General features: G+C 33.7%; 1 protein-coding gene across 2 annotated transcripts; it reads right to left on the bottom strand.

The window, feature by feature from the left end:
• Window positions 1–22: 22 nt before the first annotated feature.
• On the bottom strand, window positions 23–14,961 carry LOC100251769 (uncharacterized). Of its 2 annotated transcripts, XR_786105.3 has the most exons (14): window positions 14,699–14,954; window positions 12,336–12,433; window positions 10,500–10,582; window positions 10,243–10,369; window positions 9,428–9,491; window positions 6,802–6,899; window positions 6,617–6,701; window positions 4,047–4,170; window positions 2,949–3,050; window positions 2,740–2,804; window positions 707–788; window positions 543–622; window positions 332–457; window positions 23–220 (listed from the first exon to the last, which is right to left on the bottom strand). XR_786105.3 is itself a non-coding variant. In XM_002274645.5 (13 exons), the coding sequence occupies exons 1-13, from the start codon at window positions 14,899–14,901 to the stop codon at window positions 400–402; spliced, it is 1,269 nt and encodes a 422-aa protein (XP_002274681.2). In that variant the 5' UTR covers window positions 14,902–14,961; the 3' UTR covers window positions 23–399. The 2 variants fall into 2 exon arrangements, 1 of the variants encoding a protein (XP_002274681.2); XM_002274645.5 differs by having other exon boundaries at window positions 23–457; window positions 14,699–14,961.
• Window positions 14,962–16,359: the final 1,398 nt, after the last annotated feature.

Below are 16,359 nucleotides of genomic sequence, written 5' to 3'. Positions count from 1 at the left end.
TTAAAGCTTATTCACCAGAAGATAAAACACAAGGAATTGCATGTTGTTTTTTAGTAATCCATCAAATTATGGGAACTAACACATTTACAAAAAAGAAATAAAATGTAATTGCTAATACAATAAGTTTATCACATAAAAGGTTTCATGATATTTTGATCACTTTCCTCAAGAAGAATGATGAGTGAATCATCATGTGATCTCCCAAAAATGGTAAAGCTCTCTGCAAATTATGTATCTATCAGCACCTCAGATGTAAGAAACACTTCAGATATTAGATCTTGAAGCCACTTCTATGAACCATAACATCAAAAGCAACATTGAAGACTTTTACCACTGGGTTGGGTTGAAAAGCTGAAGAAAAATTTCCCAACTGTTCTTGGAACTTCTTTGTGAGCACCCTCATACGTATATCCCCAATCCAAGCTCCTTTGGATCCGTTTCCACCATCCATGGGGGCCTGATGAAAGTAAAAGGTTAACCAAACCTACAACCAAATAAAAATTAAGTGAAGAAAGTGATTTTTCGGATTAGAAAATCTTTACTTGTTCATTATAAAGTTGATTGTTCCTTGGGCAGCACGTTTGAGAAGAATATCCCTCGCGTCAATTGCAATTCCTTCAGGCTATGTGAACAACATAAGAGAAGGTTAACAGTGTGTGAATTCAAATACTGCTGCTTTTAAATCCTTGTGCTGTTGTCAACATACCTCTTCTGGAAACCAGACACCAGGTTGTGTGCTTCCCTCAAGCACGGCCAGTGCAAATGCAGCTGTGGCAAATCCAACTGAGCTGAAAGATATGAATCCTATTCATATTACTAAAGGAAACTGAATACGACACATGCTGATATCATGTCATTCTTATAAAATAAGACATGGAACTAAATTGAGAAAACACACTGATATAAAATCTTAAGATATAGATGTAATATTACAAATTAAAAGGCTTTAACTACTAAACCCAATTGTGGGAGAAAAATAAAATAACTAGGTTAGAGATCAAGAAAATAAATATTACCTCACAACTAATTTACAACCTCAAATCAAGAAAGTCCTAAATCTTTACCACTTAGAATCATTTACATGAATCCTTCTTCAGCATCAAGTGACAAAGGTTTATATAGTTTTTCTGTCTGTGAGTCATGAGCTATCATATATTTTCATTCATTGCTTCAACTCAATATTCTTCCTCTGTTCCTTAAGTTGCTCATTTGTGCCCAAATCATACTTACAAAGATGTTAAGGCTGTGTTTTAGACATGAGAAATGGGTCAAATCACTACCTTCAGATTATATTTGTGTTGGTACCACCTGTGAGGACTAACACATTATTTTTTGAGTAAAAAGACAGACAATGGAGAAAATGTGAGATGTTTGCTGCAAGCCCAGCATGTGAGATGGAATGGAGGTACAAGTATGCTTGAGAGGAGCCTTGGTAGTGTACCAAAGAGGAGAAATGCAGGAAAAGTCACAAAGGCATGGGAATCAATTTTGGAATCAAGGCAAACAGATTTCATAAGGTGAATGGATTTCAAGGATGGAAGTGTTAACATAAGGCAGCATGTGAAATCAGTTTCCTGATTTGAAAATGATTTGGAGACGGCATGTAAAGGAGCAACCAGTGCATCATGTCGAAATTTCAATTTGGAAAACCTCAAAACTGATTTGACAGTTTCAACCTTGAGAAGAAATTGGTTCCACATCAGAATTCTGATATCAGGGATGCTGAATCCAGTTTGGCCAAGATCCTTGCATTTTTCAAATCGAAAATCTTGATTCAAAGATTTTTTTTTAGCAATTTAGGGTTTTTAAACAATATTTTGGTTTAAATGGCCAATGAAAATGTGCCACATGTTATTTTTAGGTTCAGGATATAAATACTTTACAATATTAGGTTAGAGGAGACGATTATTCATTCCACATTTTTTTTTTGGATACATTGGACACTTCTCCCATTTTACTTTTTAATATAGATTTTCTTATGAAATCTGTGTGTAAAAACTACTCCATGAAAGGCTAAACCCTTCATTCTGGAGATGTAGCATGAAGGTGGAGGAACAAGACAAGGAGGAGGAACAAGACAAGGAGGAGCAAATTAAGTGTAGTAATGTTGGATTGGTAAATGAGGGTTTTATTATTTAAACCTGAAAGAAAGAAATCCTGTGTAGTTTGGATTAGATGCAGTATTAGTTGATGTTTTCAGAAATCAGAGGTATTAGTGATACTTGGACATCACTTGAGCTGCACTCATTCTCTTGTTGCATGTGGTCAAACCACCTTACAGAAATTCTCATCCTATCATCTGTCACAGCTACCTCTACCAACTTTGGAAAGTGTATAATTTCTCATTCTATCTTATCTGCAGTGACGCTTATCTATCTTAGCATCTTCATTTGAACCACATTCATTTTACAAACATTATGCTTCTTGACTGAAAAACAATATAAAATTATTGAATTGAAAGAACCTATAATAGAATAAACATGCAAGAAATTAATTCAAACAACAACCAATTTAGACTGGTGATTGGGAAGGCAAACAACTTCACCAAGCCCCTTATAATTATGTCAAATTGCAAGGCCCTAGTGAAGACATTGCTTCATCCATCCAAGAAATTAACATCAGAATATAGCTTTACTAGCACAAGAATGGAAGGTTATGAAGGCATATAAAAGCCAAGAAGAAATAAGTGAAGGTAAGGCAGAGTTTCATGCAGCGAAGTTCCAGAAAGCAAAGACTTACACAGAGAGTCTACGGTGACTGAAAAGACCAACTGTATTGCGGCCATCTGAACACTCCAAATCAACCTACAGTCAAAATTAGGACAAATCAATACTTGGCTTGATAATATATTATTAAATGACCAGAACTCCACACCCCCTCCCCTCATCAAAATATAAATAAGTTAAAAAACTGGTAGGAAAGTAAGTAAAGCAGTTCATTTATCTCACCCTCATTGACACACGCTCTCCTGCAATTCCATCCATAGCTCGGACTATGGGGTCAAACAATTGAACCAATTCTTGGACTTTGCTCCTATCTCTCAGAAATTCCTGCAAGATTTACTTAAAATTAGGGATAACAATTCGTGTTGATAGGTCATGTTCATGTCATGTCAAAGTTGAGGCATTCTACTAAATAGGTCAAACCAAACATGACACAAATAACAGTCGGGTTAAAAACATAAACCCAAATACGACCTCATTATTAAATGGATAATACATCATGTAACCCATTTAACACATTTAATAACTAGGTCCTTCTGTTTAATAATCAAGTTGAGTTAAGTCTTATATAAATCTATATAATTAGTGTCCAAACCAAACATGTTTATGCCTCAATTGACCTATTTATTCAAAAGCAAATTTAAATTGAATCAAATATGGGTGAAATAGTTTAAAGTTATAATTAGGTTAATTAGCACGATTATTAAATAGGTCAATTCGGGTCAAATTCATGTTATGAGGGTTGATCCAAAAACTGCTCATTTATTAAACGAGTTATGTAAGTCGACACAGATTTGACCTAAACATAATTATACTCAACCCAAACCCACGAAAAAAGTGTTAGGTTCGAGTTGTGTTGGTGAATTGTATCAGATTTGCCACCCCTACTTAAAATTACACTTTTCTATTATAAGCAATGTTTTTTGTTTTTTTCTTTTACGCTTTCTTTTTCTCCCTTTTTTTCCCTCTTCCCATCAGAGCCCATTCCCACTTGAGATGGTCCTCAAGGACCACAAAACCATTCCATGGCATGAGAGAAATCATCAAAAAAGAATAGGCACATGAAACAGAAGAGGCTTAATTGATTATCATTCTAGATGAAGTAACTAGACTAAATTCTCTCTACCAAGGCTAATATCAGAAGCAGCTGATAACCTGGTTTTAAAAAAAATCAACATGCAACTCTTAGAATTGTATATACATACCATTAGTCGTCAATAAAAAGGTTAATATTGGTAATTCAAACCATATGTGGGCAGAAACATCAATAAGTAACTTGATGATTGAAAAATCAATAACATGGTTTCATGTAAGAGCTTTTACCACAGGAAGAAGATTTGTCATAGCTTCCATTCCCCAATTCCAGAAGAATGGTGCAGTTCCAAATCGAGCACTGACAGTAGGTACTCCAAGGATCTCATGAGCACTTCGTACCTCAGGCAAGTGCCTGAAAACAAGTTTTTGTTGAATAAAATTGTTGTTAGAGAAAAAGCAGGTTCACAGTGTGACCAAATAGTCAAACAAAATTAAGTTGCTCTATCTAATGTTATTCATAGTAAACAATGTTATTAAAACCAATCCAATCTCCAATAGGAAGTTGATTCAAGGAAGCAAGTGCTCACTGGGAATCAAATACCATGAGAATGACAATTTCTTTTATGGGAAACAAACAATCCATTAATAATGAATCATGACAAGGAAGGAAGAGCAATTACTAAATCCAAAAGCAACAAAAAAGTACTTTGGGAAAAGAAGAGACAAAAAGATCCAATAGCTATGTGGGCTCCACAAAGGATCCAAATAGTGGTTCAACTCTTAGGGGAATGGCCTACTTGGCTGATCTAGGAAAGCAAATGAAAATGCAAGCTTTTTTCTCATGATATGCGGCCTTTCTAGTGTAAAATATTTGCAACTACTATACACTTAAGTTACCTATACAACTAATTCTTTTAATATGAAACAAGAACATTTTATTGAAGAAAAAGGAAAACTAACATAAAGAAGGACGAAATATCCTCCAAGAGACTCACATGAAGACAAAACTTGACAAACTGCTGCCAAAGAGCCAACAAAACCCAACAAAAAAACCAAGAAGCTCTAAAGAGGGAGTTTCCAAAAAACCCTCCAACATCTAATATTAGCTTCTCAACCTCAACTCTATGAGGTTCATGTGCACCTTGAAGTTTAGGTGAAGCTCCTCACCATTGGCCATCCTATAAGCAGGGGTTGTATTCTCATGTACTGTTGTCACTCATCCATTCAGGATAAGGAATCAGCAAATCATATTCTCCTTCATTGTGAAGATATGATCTATGTGCCTCAGTATACCCTTTGTGTGAGCTTTGCCTTGTTTGGTCAAAAGCACTTTCCACCACTATATATCTTGGTGTATCTAGAAGAAAAGAAATTGGGAGTGTTTTAAGGGTTATAGCTTTTTGCATTGATGATTAAAGATTCTTTCCTTAAGTTCTAATTTCTGGTTTTGGGATTCTCTAGGGAAAGGAAATCTGTTTTTCCTGGATTATGTTAATTGGGCAGGGTTAGCTTTAGGCTTCAAGCTTGGCGCTAATTTGCTTATCATCTTTCTTATCTGTTTAGCTCTTTATAAGCTATCTCTTGAGTACATCTTGTTTACTAAGATTGGGCCCTGTATTAGCATTTTAACATACTCACTCTTTACCTATAAAAATTGAATGCAATGAAGAAAAATGTTCCTTCTATATGTCCATTATGAATCTATATTGGCGATTTAAAATACAAAAGAATTGAAAAAAAATTGAAAAATAATCCCAACCTAATTACAGAACTGATTTCTAGGAACTAAATAGAACAACAGCTACATAGAAAGTTAATACAAGTACAGCTATACAAGTCAACCAGACAAGACTAATTATAGAAAGAAGTGTGTGTAATTGAACCCTATTAATTCACAAAAGTTCCGACAAAGATAATAACAATAATTGGAGTTCAACATGGCATAATACAAATTTTTAAGAAGCTGTTGTTATGATTTCAGCTTCAAAACTTCATTTAGGTTATAGAGAATGATGTTTGTATATCAGCTATTCTAATTTTGCAATGGGTCAGGAAAAAAAAAATGAAATGGACATGGTGGATAAATTCACTTCTATCTGCGGTGTTGTTCCCATTTAGGGTTCTGAAGATTTGTTTGTCATCAACATCACTGTAAAAGCTGCAGACTTATCTCACCATTATGTTCATGAATTTTATTGTATTTGTAGCCAAAAAAAAAAAAAAAAAGGAATAGGACATGATGGTTACATAAGCTAAGTTTGAGGTAACATTGCTAAAAAAAATAGATAAAAAATCAAGTAAGAACTAGAAAGAGAGAGTTTAATGGAAAGAGCAAAATTTTGTTGGGAGCAGCAAATAGTAACTCTTCTTTGAGTAATAAAGTTTCTGTTGTTGCAGTAGATGACTTTTGTATTCTTCAATGGCCATTGCATAAGTATGTTGCAGCCAGATATAACATAAACATCAGACATTTGATATGCCCATGTTGTAAACTTGAGATAGTCCAACCTAGCACAGATAAATTTTGCCAACAAGCCACACTAGAACTTTTCTTTGTTCAAAATAATCCTGCTCTATTAGTAGAAGTAATTATCAGTAAGGAAAACCATAATCTTAACTAATAGGTATCAGGAAACCATAACCATTTCAAAATGCCATATTTATAGGAACTTGAACACAAAAATATTGGAAAACTGTCCCAGAGATTTATGAGGGTATGGCCTGGAACTGTTTCATTGCACTGAATAGTAAGATGAAATTCTCTAGAATGCAGGGCATTCTCCTGTTGCCATGTTAATGGGACAAACTGACATATAAAAAGTTACTGTTGTGGAGAATTTCTTTCATAAAGAACTTACAACAGATAAACGTCTCTCTTTCCAATCCCTTTTCCAAAGTCAATGTTGAGCATTCCACTATAAGGCTTTAGTTTGATCTTTTCTCCTGATTAAATAGTTAGCTATCATGGTCAGGCATCATGACAGAAAATGGATAAAAGAAATTTATACAAAAAAAAAAATGTGAAAATGCTGTCAAAACTGACCTTTATTATATGCAACAACCTCTTCCCCCAGAAGTAAAAAGCTAGTGGCTAATATTGTTGGACCAGCACCACCAGTACCTGCTGTGTAGTAGTAGAATCTGAGAAGAGCATATTATCATGTGAATTGCCTAAGCATTTGCTTGGTAAAAAAACTGCCCCTTGTAGCTATCTAAGCTCATCTCAAGATAATCAAAGATACCATCAAAGATGATGCATTTAGTGTTATATTTGAATTTGATAATTTCTTTCTAAGATCAACATAAAAGTATGTTTAGTCTTGCATTACAAAACATGCATAAAGACTGACTTGGAATTAACACTGACAAGCAATAGATGTTCCAGAAGGACCAATCTGGGTATCCTATCAAAAAATTTTAAAAAAAAGAAAAAAAAAACTTGGGGAAAAATCAACATAAAGAGATGGATATAAAGAGGAGGATTTTTACCTGGGATCTACAGCTCTAGTGTCAAAAGAAGGTTTAAGGAGCTATATGTGACTGGTGTATACTATCCAAATTAAAATGGAAATTCCATTAAGACAGAAAAGGGCACCAACAAATTTCACCCATCAAATAAATAAAAAATACAACAGAGATGAGAATGGCGAGATGGATAATTGGAGATATCAGTGATGTAGTGTATAAGAGCAACCCAATATTGGCACAATCAAGTGATAACATAAGGGATTCTTGATTGTGATGGTAGTCAAATGCAGGCAGGAAATACAACATCATTGAGGAGCTGCAGTTATAGGTAGAAGATTTATAACAGACAAGGAAAAGATGGAAAAAGAGAATGGGTAGATGGATCAAAAGCACACGTAAAATGGTAATAATATATGTAAAATTTCAACACAAGCTATTGGCCATATGTAGAAGAGACTGGTAGGAAGAGGATTCCCTGCAGACTGTAGAATGATTTTGATGACAACTTATTATTTATTGTGCCAAAGGGGAAAAAGGATAAAAGTTTAACCAATATGTATTTTGATCATTGCCAATGATCTCAATTAAGAAATTGAAAACGAAAAGAATTTGAAACTGAGAAAATGAAGAGGAGAAACAAAATAGGGGGAAAAAAAAGATGGGAACCTGGAGTTCTCATCCAACTAACACAAAAAATCTAAAGAGAAAGAGAAATTATGATGTTCAATTCCTGCTAGCTTTCAGCTGAGAAATATGGAATGAACCCTCAAACACTGAAAGTTGGTCAATAAACTGATAGCTAATCAACTAAGAATGCATTATACAAGTGTGCTTCATCTATGCTTCTATGTCCAACCATGATATGGGAAACTTATTCATTTGAACCAGCAGTAGCCTTATTAATCTTTTGTTAATATGCAGTATAAAAATGACATATGCCTCCTGTTTGTTTGCATACCCTATACCTCCCTAGCATTCTAGCACTCATGCTTAGTACACTGTTTAATAATATAAAATTGCAAATCCATGAGAACTCAATAATATAGCGTATTCTCACGGACTTAGTCGTTTACTAAGCTCGTGCAGCACTTAGACAAGTCAAGACGTTTGATCTTGCAAAGTCAGCCTTACTCCCAATGCTTAGCTTGTTAGGCTAAGACGCTCGCGACTCGGGAGTTGTAGAAGGAGTAGTAGGCAACTCTTAAAGAATAGAAGCTCTTATTACTCAAGAAAGCCTTTACAAGTGCTTTGAGGACTCACTTGCTTGGTTAGGAAGTGATTTGAGTGGTGCCTTGGCCAAATGAGGCCCTCACCTATTTATAGGCACCAATGGAACTCTCTGGAACCTTGGAGTGTTCCTTACAAATCAAGAATATTCTAGAATGTCCTACATCATTCTATGTACAAGCCTATGTACAAGAGATCTCTAGAATTCTCTAGAAAGCCCTGGACTCCTCTCATGCCTCCCATCATAATGTAGAGATGTGTAGACTTCTCTAGGCATTTCTAGAATCTTCCACACTCTTCCCACCAATGGCTAAGTGTAGGAGTCTCCAGAAGCTTCCTGGGCTCTATATAAACCCATGGGAAGGCTCATTTGAAGCATCCTATGATAGTATGCTCTTGTAATGCTGATTCTGTTCCGCTACACATATAGCCTAAGAAACAAAAGAAAACCAGAACCAGAACAGGTTAATATCTTGTTAGAACAACATTTCATGCATTGGATTTACAACCTCTCCAATACTATGGCAAAGATTCTCAAAAAGGAAATTGCTTAGCTGACAGAAAAATGTTTACCTAATACAGATTTATTAGAGGAGGAATTCCATATCTATTTGCTATCTGCAGTGCCTTTGCCTCTTACTCTTCCTCATTTAGAATCCTCTCAACAGATTTTTTATTTTCAAGTTCTGTTTCAATGCTTGAACTTAATGTTCCATGCTTCAAGTTTTCAAAGAGTTGCATGCACCAAGTGTTCATTTTTTCCAGAAAGGGAGGGATAAAAAATTCAACTCACAAGTACATAACTCCTCATTTTTATTGCGTCTGTTAAATTCATGTATCCTTTTTAAGTTTAATGTAGCAGTTAATGATAATAGTGAAATTTTCATTGTTGTTACTTCTCAGATATCACTTACATTACTCAACAAGGAAACAAGTCTTGGAGCAGCAATCAAGAAATAATTTGGAATGATCACCTTAGTCTTTCAGGCTTGCCCTGGCTTTCACTTCTTGCAACACGAACTAGCTCTGCTGCCATTACTGGAATGACAGTCAGATAAGGAATTAACATTTGAAATCCAAATGAAAGAAGCATGGCAGCAGATTAGAGAAGCTTTTCATTATTCTAAAAAAAAAAAAACAAAACAAATATAAACAAAAAATCTGGCTTTACTTCAAAATTAAATGTGAATATTGAGATGTAAGCTTGTAACTTATAACTCAGCCAGGCCTTATTTAAACAGAAGAAGACAGAAGAGGCTTATCTCAGGTTGGCAGGAACATAAAACTTTCAGGCAAACCCTGACATGAAGATATTTGTGTAGAAACTCAGACAGACAATGTCAAAATAATTCGATGAGGCACAATTAAGTTTTAGTTGAGTTCGCCAAAAGTAATATATGCCAACAAAAGACATAAAAAGACAATTTACGTGATTTCCTTTTAATAGACCATGATTCAAGATATTACAGACTCAACTTTGGATTAAGGAGCTACAAATCCAACATTAAATGCAATTTGTTGATTAGAATAGTGGGGCACACAGAGCCAAGACAATTGTTCAAAGTAATGTGTGCTACCCATATATGATACTCATAGATCTGAAGACAAATCAGAAAACACCACGCATGTCCATTCCATGGTAACACATAGATCTGTTACAAAGTGTTTAACTGGTTTTAGTTCCATAGTTATAAGTCAAGATCTAGGTTAAGCAGTTTTATTTAGTTTAATTAATTGTTCTGCTTTGTGTATATCTAAGTAATTGTGATAAATATGTGTATAACAGCACCATTGCTCACTCCTGGATAAATTCCACCAGTTGTTATGGCTGGAACATTTGCAGATAATGCTTTTTCCAATAAGGACTTTGCACGCCATGCGTAGGTTGTATCATCACAAACATCAACATATGCTGTCTGTCAGGACATTAAAAACATTTTTTTAGTATTAATAACACAAACACACACACAAAAATTAGATAGCTAGATAAGACAATGTTATACATATGCCAAATAATTCATTTGCAGAAAACACAATTTTCCTCACCTTGGTCTCTATAGCAGCTTCCAGTACAGTGCACTTCTCTGCCTGCTGGAAAGGTCCAGCAGTGTGAATTACAAGATCCACATCTGCAAAGGAGCTGATATAGTTTCAGTGTTGGAAGTTATAAGAAGCTTGAAGGATGCTATTACAGGATACTAAAAATGGCTGAAATCCCTAAGAACATGTAGTTCTATGTCCATCACCTTTTGATTTTCCCAGCATTACAATCAAGATTGTTCCATTTTTCTTTTTTTGGAAAAGAAATGAATAAAATCATTCATTTTATGGGTGTGAATTATAATTTTACCATCCCATTCTTGTCATGCTGTGTTCTAAGAGTGAAAAAGTTGTGGTTGTAAGTCATGAACTCTCCACAAAATGCTAATAAAAAAATTTTCATTTTAAGAACTTAAATCATTCAAAATAATGAACCTGAATCTAAATAGTGTAAAAATGTTCTTGAAAAGGAAATTAAAATTTGAAAACAAGAAAGACAAACAGTAATAAGAATGAAGAACTGAGGATGTGTAGCCAACAAAATGGATATTAGGATAATATTGGAACCTCTGGTTCCAAATGAATTTATTTACCCTTAAGGCGGAATCATTTTTTGTTAAGCTCCAGCTTGTGGAGAGACAACTAGCAATTATGGAATACAGATAGATTGGGGGAATAAACAATAGAAGAAACTCATACTCAAGACCCCTAGTTAGCCATTGCTCTACTACCATGTTAAGCTACCAACTTTCTTAAAAGCTTAAGTAACTAGGATATGGGCCCCCATAGTGTCTACCAGACTTCATAGCCATAGCAGAATCTTTTTATTTCTGTTGTATATTGATGATGGAAACATTCATATGCAACTCATAGAATTGAACATAAAAATGCTTCTGTTTAAATGATATGGATATATAGCTCATAGAATTGCATACACACACTTCTCTTTAAATAAGGGGTTTTCCTTTGTTGTTATATCCCTCCAGGCTAGTGATCATTGATACATATCCAGCAAGTGTAGGACAAGGATTTCTTTCTTTTAACTTCTTTTTTCCCCTAAGGCCAAGTATCACATTTGCAAATCGAGCTAAAAGATGATGCTCCTCGTCATAAATGAGAAGCTGTGATTCAATTTCAACTTCATGAAGAAAACAACTTATGAAATATCTTTTACAGTCATAATGAAATATCAACAGAGATATGCACTCACTATACTTGTGCATTAACCGATTCCAGAATATAGGGATGTCTCTGGGAGTTGAATGACTAAAGTTTTCAATTCTAAAGTATTTTATATTTGTTTGAAGTTCCCACTATGTCTTGTTATATGATCAATTTAACTAGTTCAAAAGGAAAGGAAAATTTATTTCAAGAAGCAAAAAGACCCCACTAAAAACTTCCCATTATATATAGGTATCCCTACAATCAAAATAGAATGGGGAATCAAAAACTTCATTAAAAAATGCATAAAAGAATTCCAATCAACTCAATCATAGAATCAAATACACAGCCCATGTAATACAATATTTATCAAAGTTCAGACATCAGCTATGTACAAATCCATGAAATCTGGGGTATGGCAGAGAAATAAAGGATCCATGGCAGTGGATCTATAGATTCCACAATTTTATGGATACAGTTACAAACTTTCATGAACATAATGGACAATCAAATGCACTAGAATATAGAAAAAGTGACAAAGAATTTAGGAAAAAGACAGTATGATTAAATCATAAAAATTCACAAATTCAAAACCACAGGTAGCCAACCAAACTCCTAAAATTTTATGGCACTAAAATGACCTTTGTTAAAAATTTAGAATTATTAGAAGAATCCAAGAACCATTTAGAGCTGCTTCCAATGACTTCACATTATCGATGTTGACTTCAGCAAACTCCGAGTTCTCTCCAAGTTTAGCCAACATAGCAGCACCTTTTTCCCTGCCGTAACACACAATTTAGACAATTTAACCTCTACAGGTGTAAACATAAAGAATCTCAGATGACTTAAGATAGTCTATCTTCATGAATCAATTTTTTATGCCATGCCATACAAAATGAAAGCTGCTAGGAAGGGTTTGAAAATTTATATTTTATTCAATTTCTGGGTATGATTACAAGGCATTGAAAGCCAATATTTGACAGGTGTGAACATCACATCCAAAAGATTTAGCAAACATGCATGTGCTCAACCTCAAACTAGAATGGAGCAATAAAGCATTTACATAAGAATTATCTCAAATTCCCAAAGTATCTTTTATTTTTTAAAAGCTATTTTTTGGGATATTCCTTGTTAAGAAATTTAGTTTATAAGAGATCGGCAATGGGTCCCCTTGTGAAGTGCAAGTTGGGACATTGTTTATGAAGCTCTTGTTGTTAGAGTAGGATCTTGGAAATTTGGAATGCATTTTTTTTTCTATTGTGGGCTATTAAAAACTTTGGAAGTGACTTTGCCAAGGGTAGTTCTTTTATGGGTTTTATAGAAAATCCATAATCTAGCAGTCTCAATCTCAACTATTGGTAAAGCTTTTGATTATCGTCTTCCCCTTGCATGTAGCCATGTGTCCTTTACTTCTTTTTTTCTTTTCTTTTTTTATTTAATTTCCTTTTTTGTGGTTCTCTTGCAAATTAACCAAAGATTCACTATTCACAGAATGAATTATATTAGCACTCCAACACCTGGAAAAATGAGATTCAGTTCATCTTCATCTATATTGTTACAGTGATCAACCTTTCTTTTTGCAACCAGTTTCATTCCAAAAATATCCATGTTACATCCTCCAAACTAAGTATAAAAGAGAAATTCAAGCATCTTAAATTCAAATTCAAAAAACAGCAGTTTACACCTTGAATCATTCTTCACAGCATCCACCTGATAGAATCATTCTCTTCCTAGTTTTATTAATATTAAAAAGCATGATATACATTGTGGACCCAAATTATACAAGCTTAAACTTTTAGAAAATTGGTTGTTCAATATCATATTAGAGCGTCATTTGATGGAAGGTAATCTGTTTGAGCTTCAACGCATAATATTTATTAAGCTCATGTGTAAATCCAAAAAAAAAGGCTAATTGTGGTTGTTTGTCTATGGGCCTATGTGTCTCTCCACATACTAGAACGGGGCCGCACATGAGGAAGGGTATTAAAAACATGATATACATTGTGAAATCAAATCCTATAAGCTTAAGCTTTTAAGAAAATTCATAGTTCAAGAATTAAAACTAGAGCAAGATAAGACACTAGGCTCACAATTTTATTTTCTTTTCCTTCATTTTCTTGCCAAGAAAACAGAGCGTTAGGTTTCCTCACAATCATATCCATTATCACATTTTCCTTAGAAACCAGACCTAAATTCTTTTCCCTTTTCCTCCATTTCTTTAGGAGTCAAAGAGACTATAATTTTTTGTTTTCTTTAGTTTTACACTAAAATATAATATAAAACACAAGAATTAGAATTTTCCTTTTCTTTTCTTTTGGTGGAAAAATAAAATGAACAGTTATTTAGCTTTTTCTACCACCAGAGAGCCTTAACCTCATGCTACTTTATTAAAACAAAACCAAGACAAAACATACGACTCAGATATTCCTTTATATTTCTTCTCATTTTCCATCACTTTTTTAGCAACCAAACAGAGGGAAATGCTTTCAATTATCATATTCTTTTTTTTTTTGATAGGAATTATCATATTCTTCTCGGAAATGAAACCAACAAACAACAACCGAACCAAAATCTTAAATGACTTTCTTTTTCCCCCACATTTTCCCACAACAAGCAGAAAGATATGTATCCTCCTTTTACCTGCTTCTACCACCTGAAAACTAAAGCAATATAAAACACAAGATTTCAAAATTCTCTTTTTCTAATCCATTCTTTTCCTTCATTTTCTCAGCAGCCAAAAAGAGGGTGAGGCTTTTTAATTGTCGTGTTCCGCCTAGAAACCAAACAAACAACACGAGAATCAAAACCTTATATTATTTTTTCCCCTCCATTTTCTAGGCATCAAAAAAGAACAACAGGTACCCCTTTTACCTGTTTCTACCACTTAATAGAATTATCCTCAATGCCTCATACCGGCTCTATCAATATTAAAACACAAGACTCAAAATTTTTCCTTCACTAATCCTTTCCTGCCCCTACATTTTCTCGGCAACCAAACACAATCATAGGTTTTCATTTCCTTTTATTTATTTATTTATTTTTACCTGTTTCTACCACCCACGGTGATCCGAAGGTCAGGGCAGAGCTTGGAGAGAGCAATGGCAGTGGACCCACCGACCCGACCCGTTCCTCCCAAAACCAGGACTCGACGATTCGCCGTCTTCTCTGGAAGATGAACCCTAGGTTGGTTCTCTTGAAGGCTGGCGAGTACGGTTGTGCTGTTCAAATGCAGTGAAGCTCCCGCCATCTCTCTCTCTCTCTCTTTTCTATTCTCCAATCTCCCCCTCTCTCTTCACTACCTTCACCCACTCCACTTATCCTATTATGGCTATCGGTTAATCGTTGCAGATTACGTGGCATCGTCTTTTGAAGATGACGTGGCATCTTGTGGTGGAATATGATGTGGATGGTTTATGTGCTGCCAACGTGGCAACTTCCTGACCTTTTGAAAGTCCAACCTGTAAAGTATGGTGGATAAAACTGAAAATTTCTTGTATTAATTTTGCAAAGTAATTTTCGAAACATGCTTTTAAAAGGGTTAAAAATACTTATATACTTAGAATAATTTTGAAATTTTCAAATTATTAAATATGATTTTTTTTTAATAAAAATATTATCCATCATATTTCTTTTATCTTCATTTCACATCCAAAAAATTTTAAAAATAAATAAATAAGTGTAAAAATAAAAATATCAAAAATTAAGGTTATATTTATAATTTTTACAAATGAAAGTTTTTTTTTTTTTGTATATAGGGATTATTTCGTTTCTTTATCGTTAAAATTTCATAAAAAAATCTCCTATTTTTTCCTTGTCTTCTCTTTTTCTTTCTTTTCTTTTTTCTCTTTAGGAAAAAATTAAATTAACATACAATTCTAAAAAATATAACTTAGGGGTATTTAATAAAACTTAATATTTATTACTTAATAAGTTAAATTGACTTTAAGTTAAATTATACTTAAGTTGTTAGTGTAAAACTTATTACTTACTTATTAATTTAAGTATTAAGGTTATTTGATAAAATTAACTCAAAATTTATTTTAAATCATCAAATTGACATATTTATCCTTATAAATTATAACTACTATAGAAGAAAGTCGGTTGTGGAGTAGTAAAGGAGATCGTGGAAAAAATTAAGACAAATAGGAATAAAAAAGTAAAATAAAGATGTGAACTATAAAATAAGTTAATTGTTTTTATTTATTACTTAAAGTTGTTTTTTACTTTAAGTCATACTATTTAAGTTATTTTACCAAATATACTTAATTTACTTAATAACTTTGATTAAATCATTAAGTCACTTTAATTTATTAAGTTGTTTTACCAAACACCCACTTAATTAAATCAAACCAAATTCAATTAAATAAAACCTAAATTTAATCATTTTATATCAATTTTGAAAAACAAATTATTTTATAAAATCCAAAGACGAAGCCCAATTGGTTGGACTCAAAAATCTTTGTTAAGGAGTAGACTTGCCATGAAACCAAACCTCATTCAATAGGCGCTAGGAGCTCTTTAGGGTTACAGGGTTAAGGGGCCTAGACTTGAATTAGGTTAATCCCTTACCTTGATGCCTAATACATTGGCAATAATATGTGGAACTTGATTACAATGATTCATGTAATAGTAATAGGTCTTGTAATGGCAAAGTGTCTACCTCACCTCATTCTAATCAAAGCGAGTTAAATGTTAGGCAATTCAC

This window comes from Vitis vinifera, chromosome 6, assembly GCF_030704535.1.
Source record: "Vitis vinifera cultivar Pinot Noir 40024 chromosome 6, ASM3070453v1".
In the NCBI taxonomy this organism is placed as follows: domain Eukaryota; kingdom Viridiplantae; phylum Streptophyta; class Magnoliopsida; order Vitales; family Vitaceae; genus Vitis; species Vitis vinifera.
Note: the sequence above shows the minus strand (reverse complement) of the source record. Positions and strands in the feature narration are given on the sequence as shown.

What these genes read in the sequence shown, in the direction of transcription:
- LOC100251769 (XM_002274645.5), bottom strand. Translation starts at nt 14,901, where the DNA reads ATGGCGGGAGCTTCACTGCATTTGAACAGCACAACCGTACTCGCCAGC. An exon ending in AAGCTGCTATAGAGACCAAG is followed by an intron (nt 10,370 to 10,499) that starts GTGAGGAAAATT and finishes ATGTCCTGACAG; the next exon opens with ACAGCATATGTTGATGTTTG. An exon ending in GGTTGTTGCATATAATAAAG is followed by an intron (nt 6,702 to 6,801) that starts GTCAGTTTTGAC and finishes CTATTTAATCAG; the next exon opens with GAGAAAAGATCAAACTAAAG.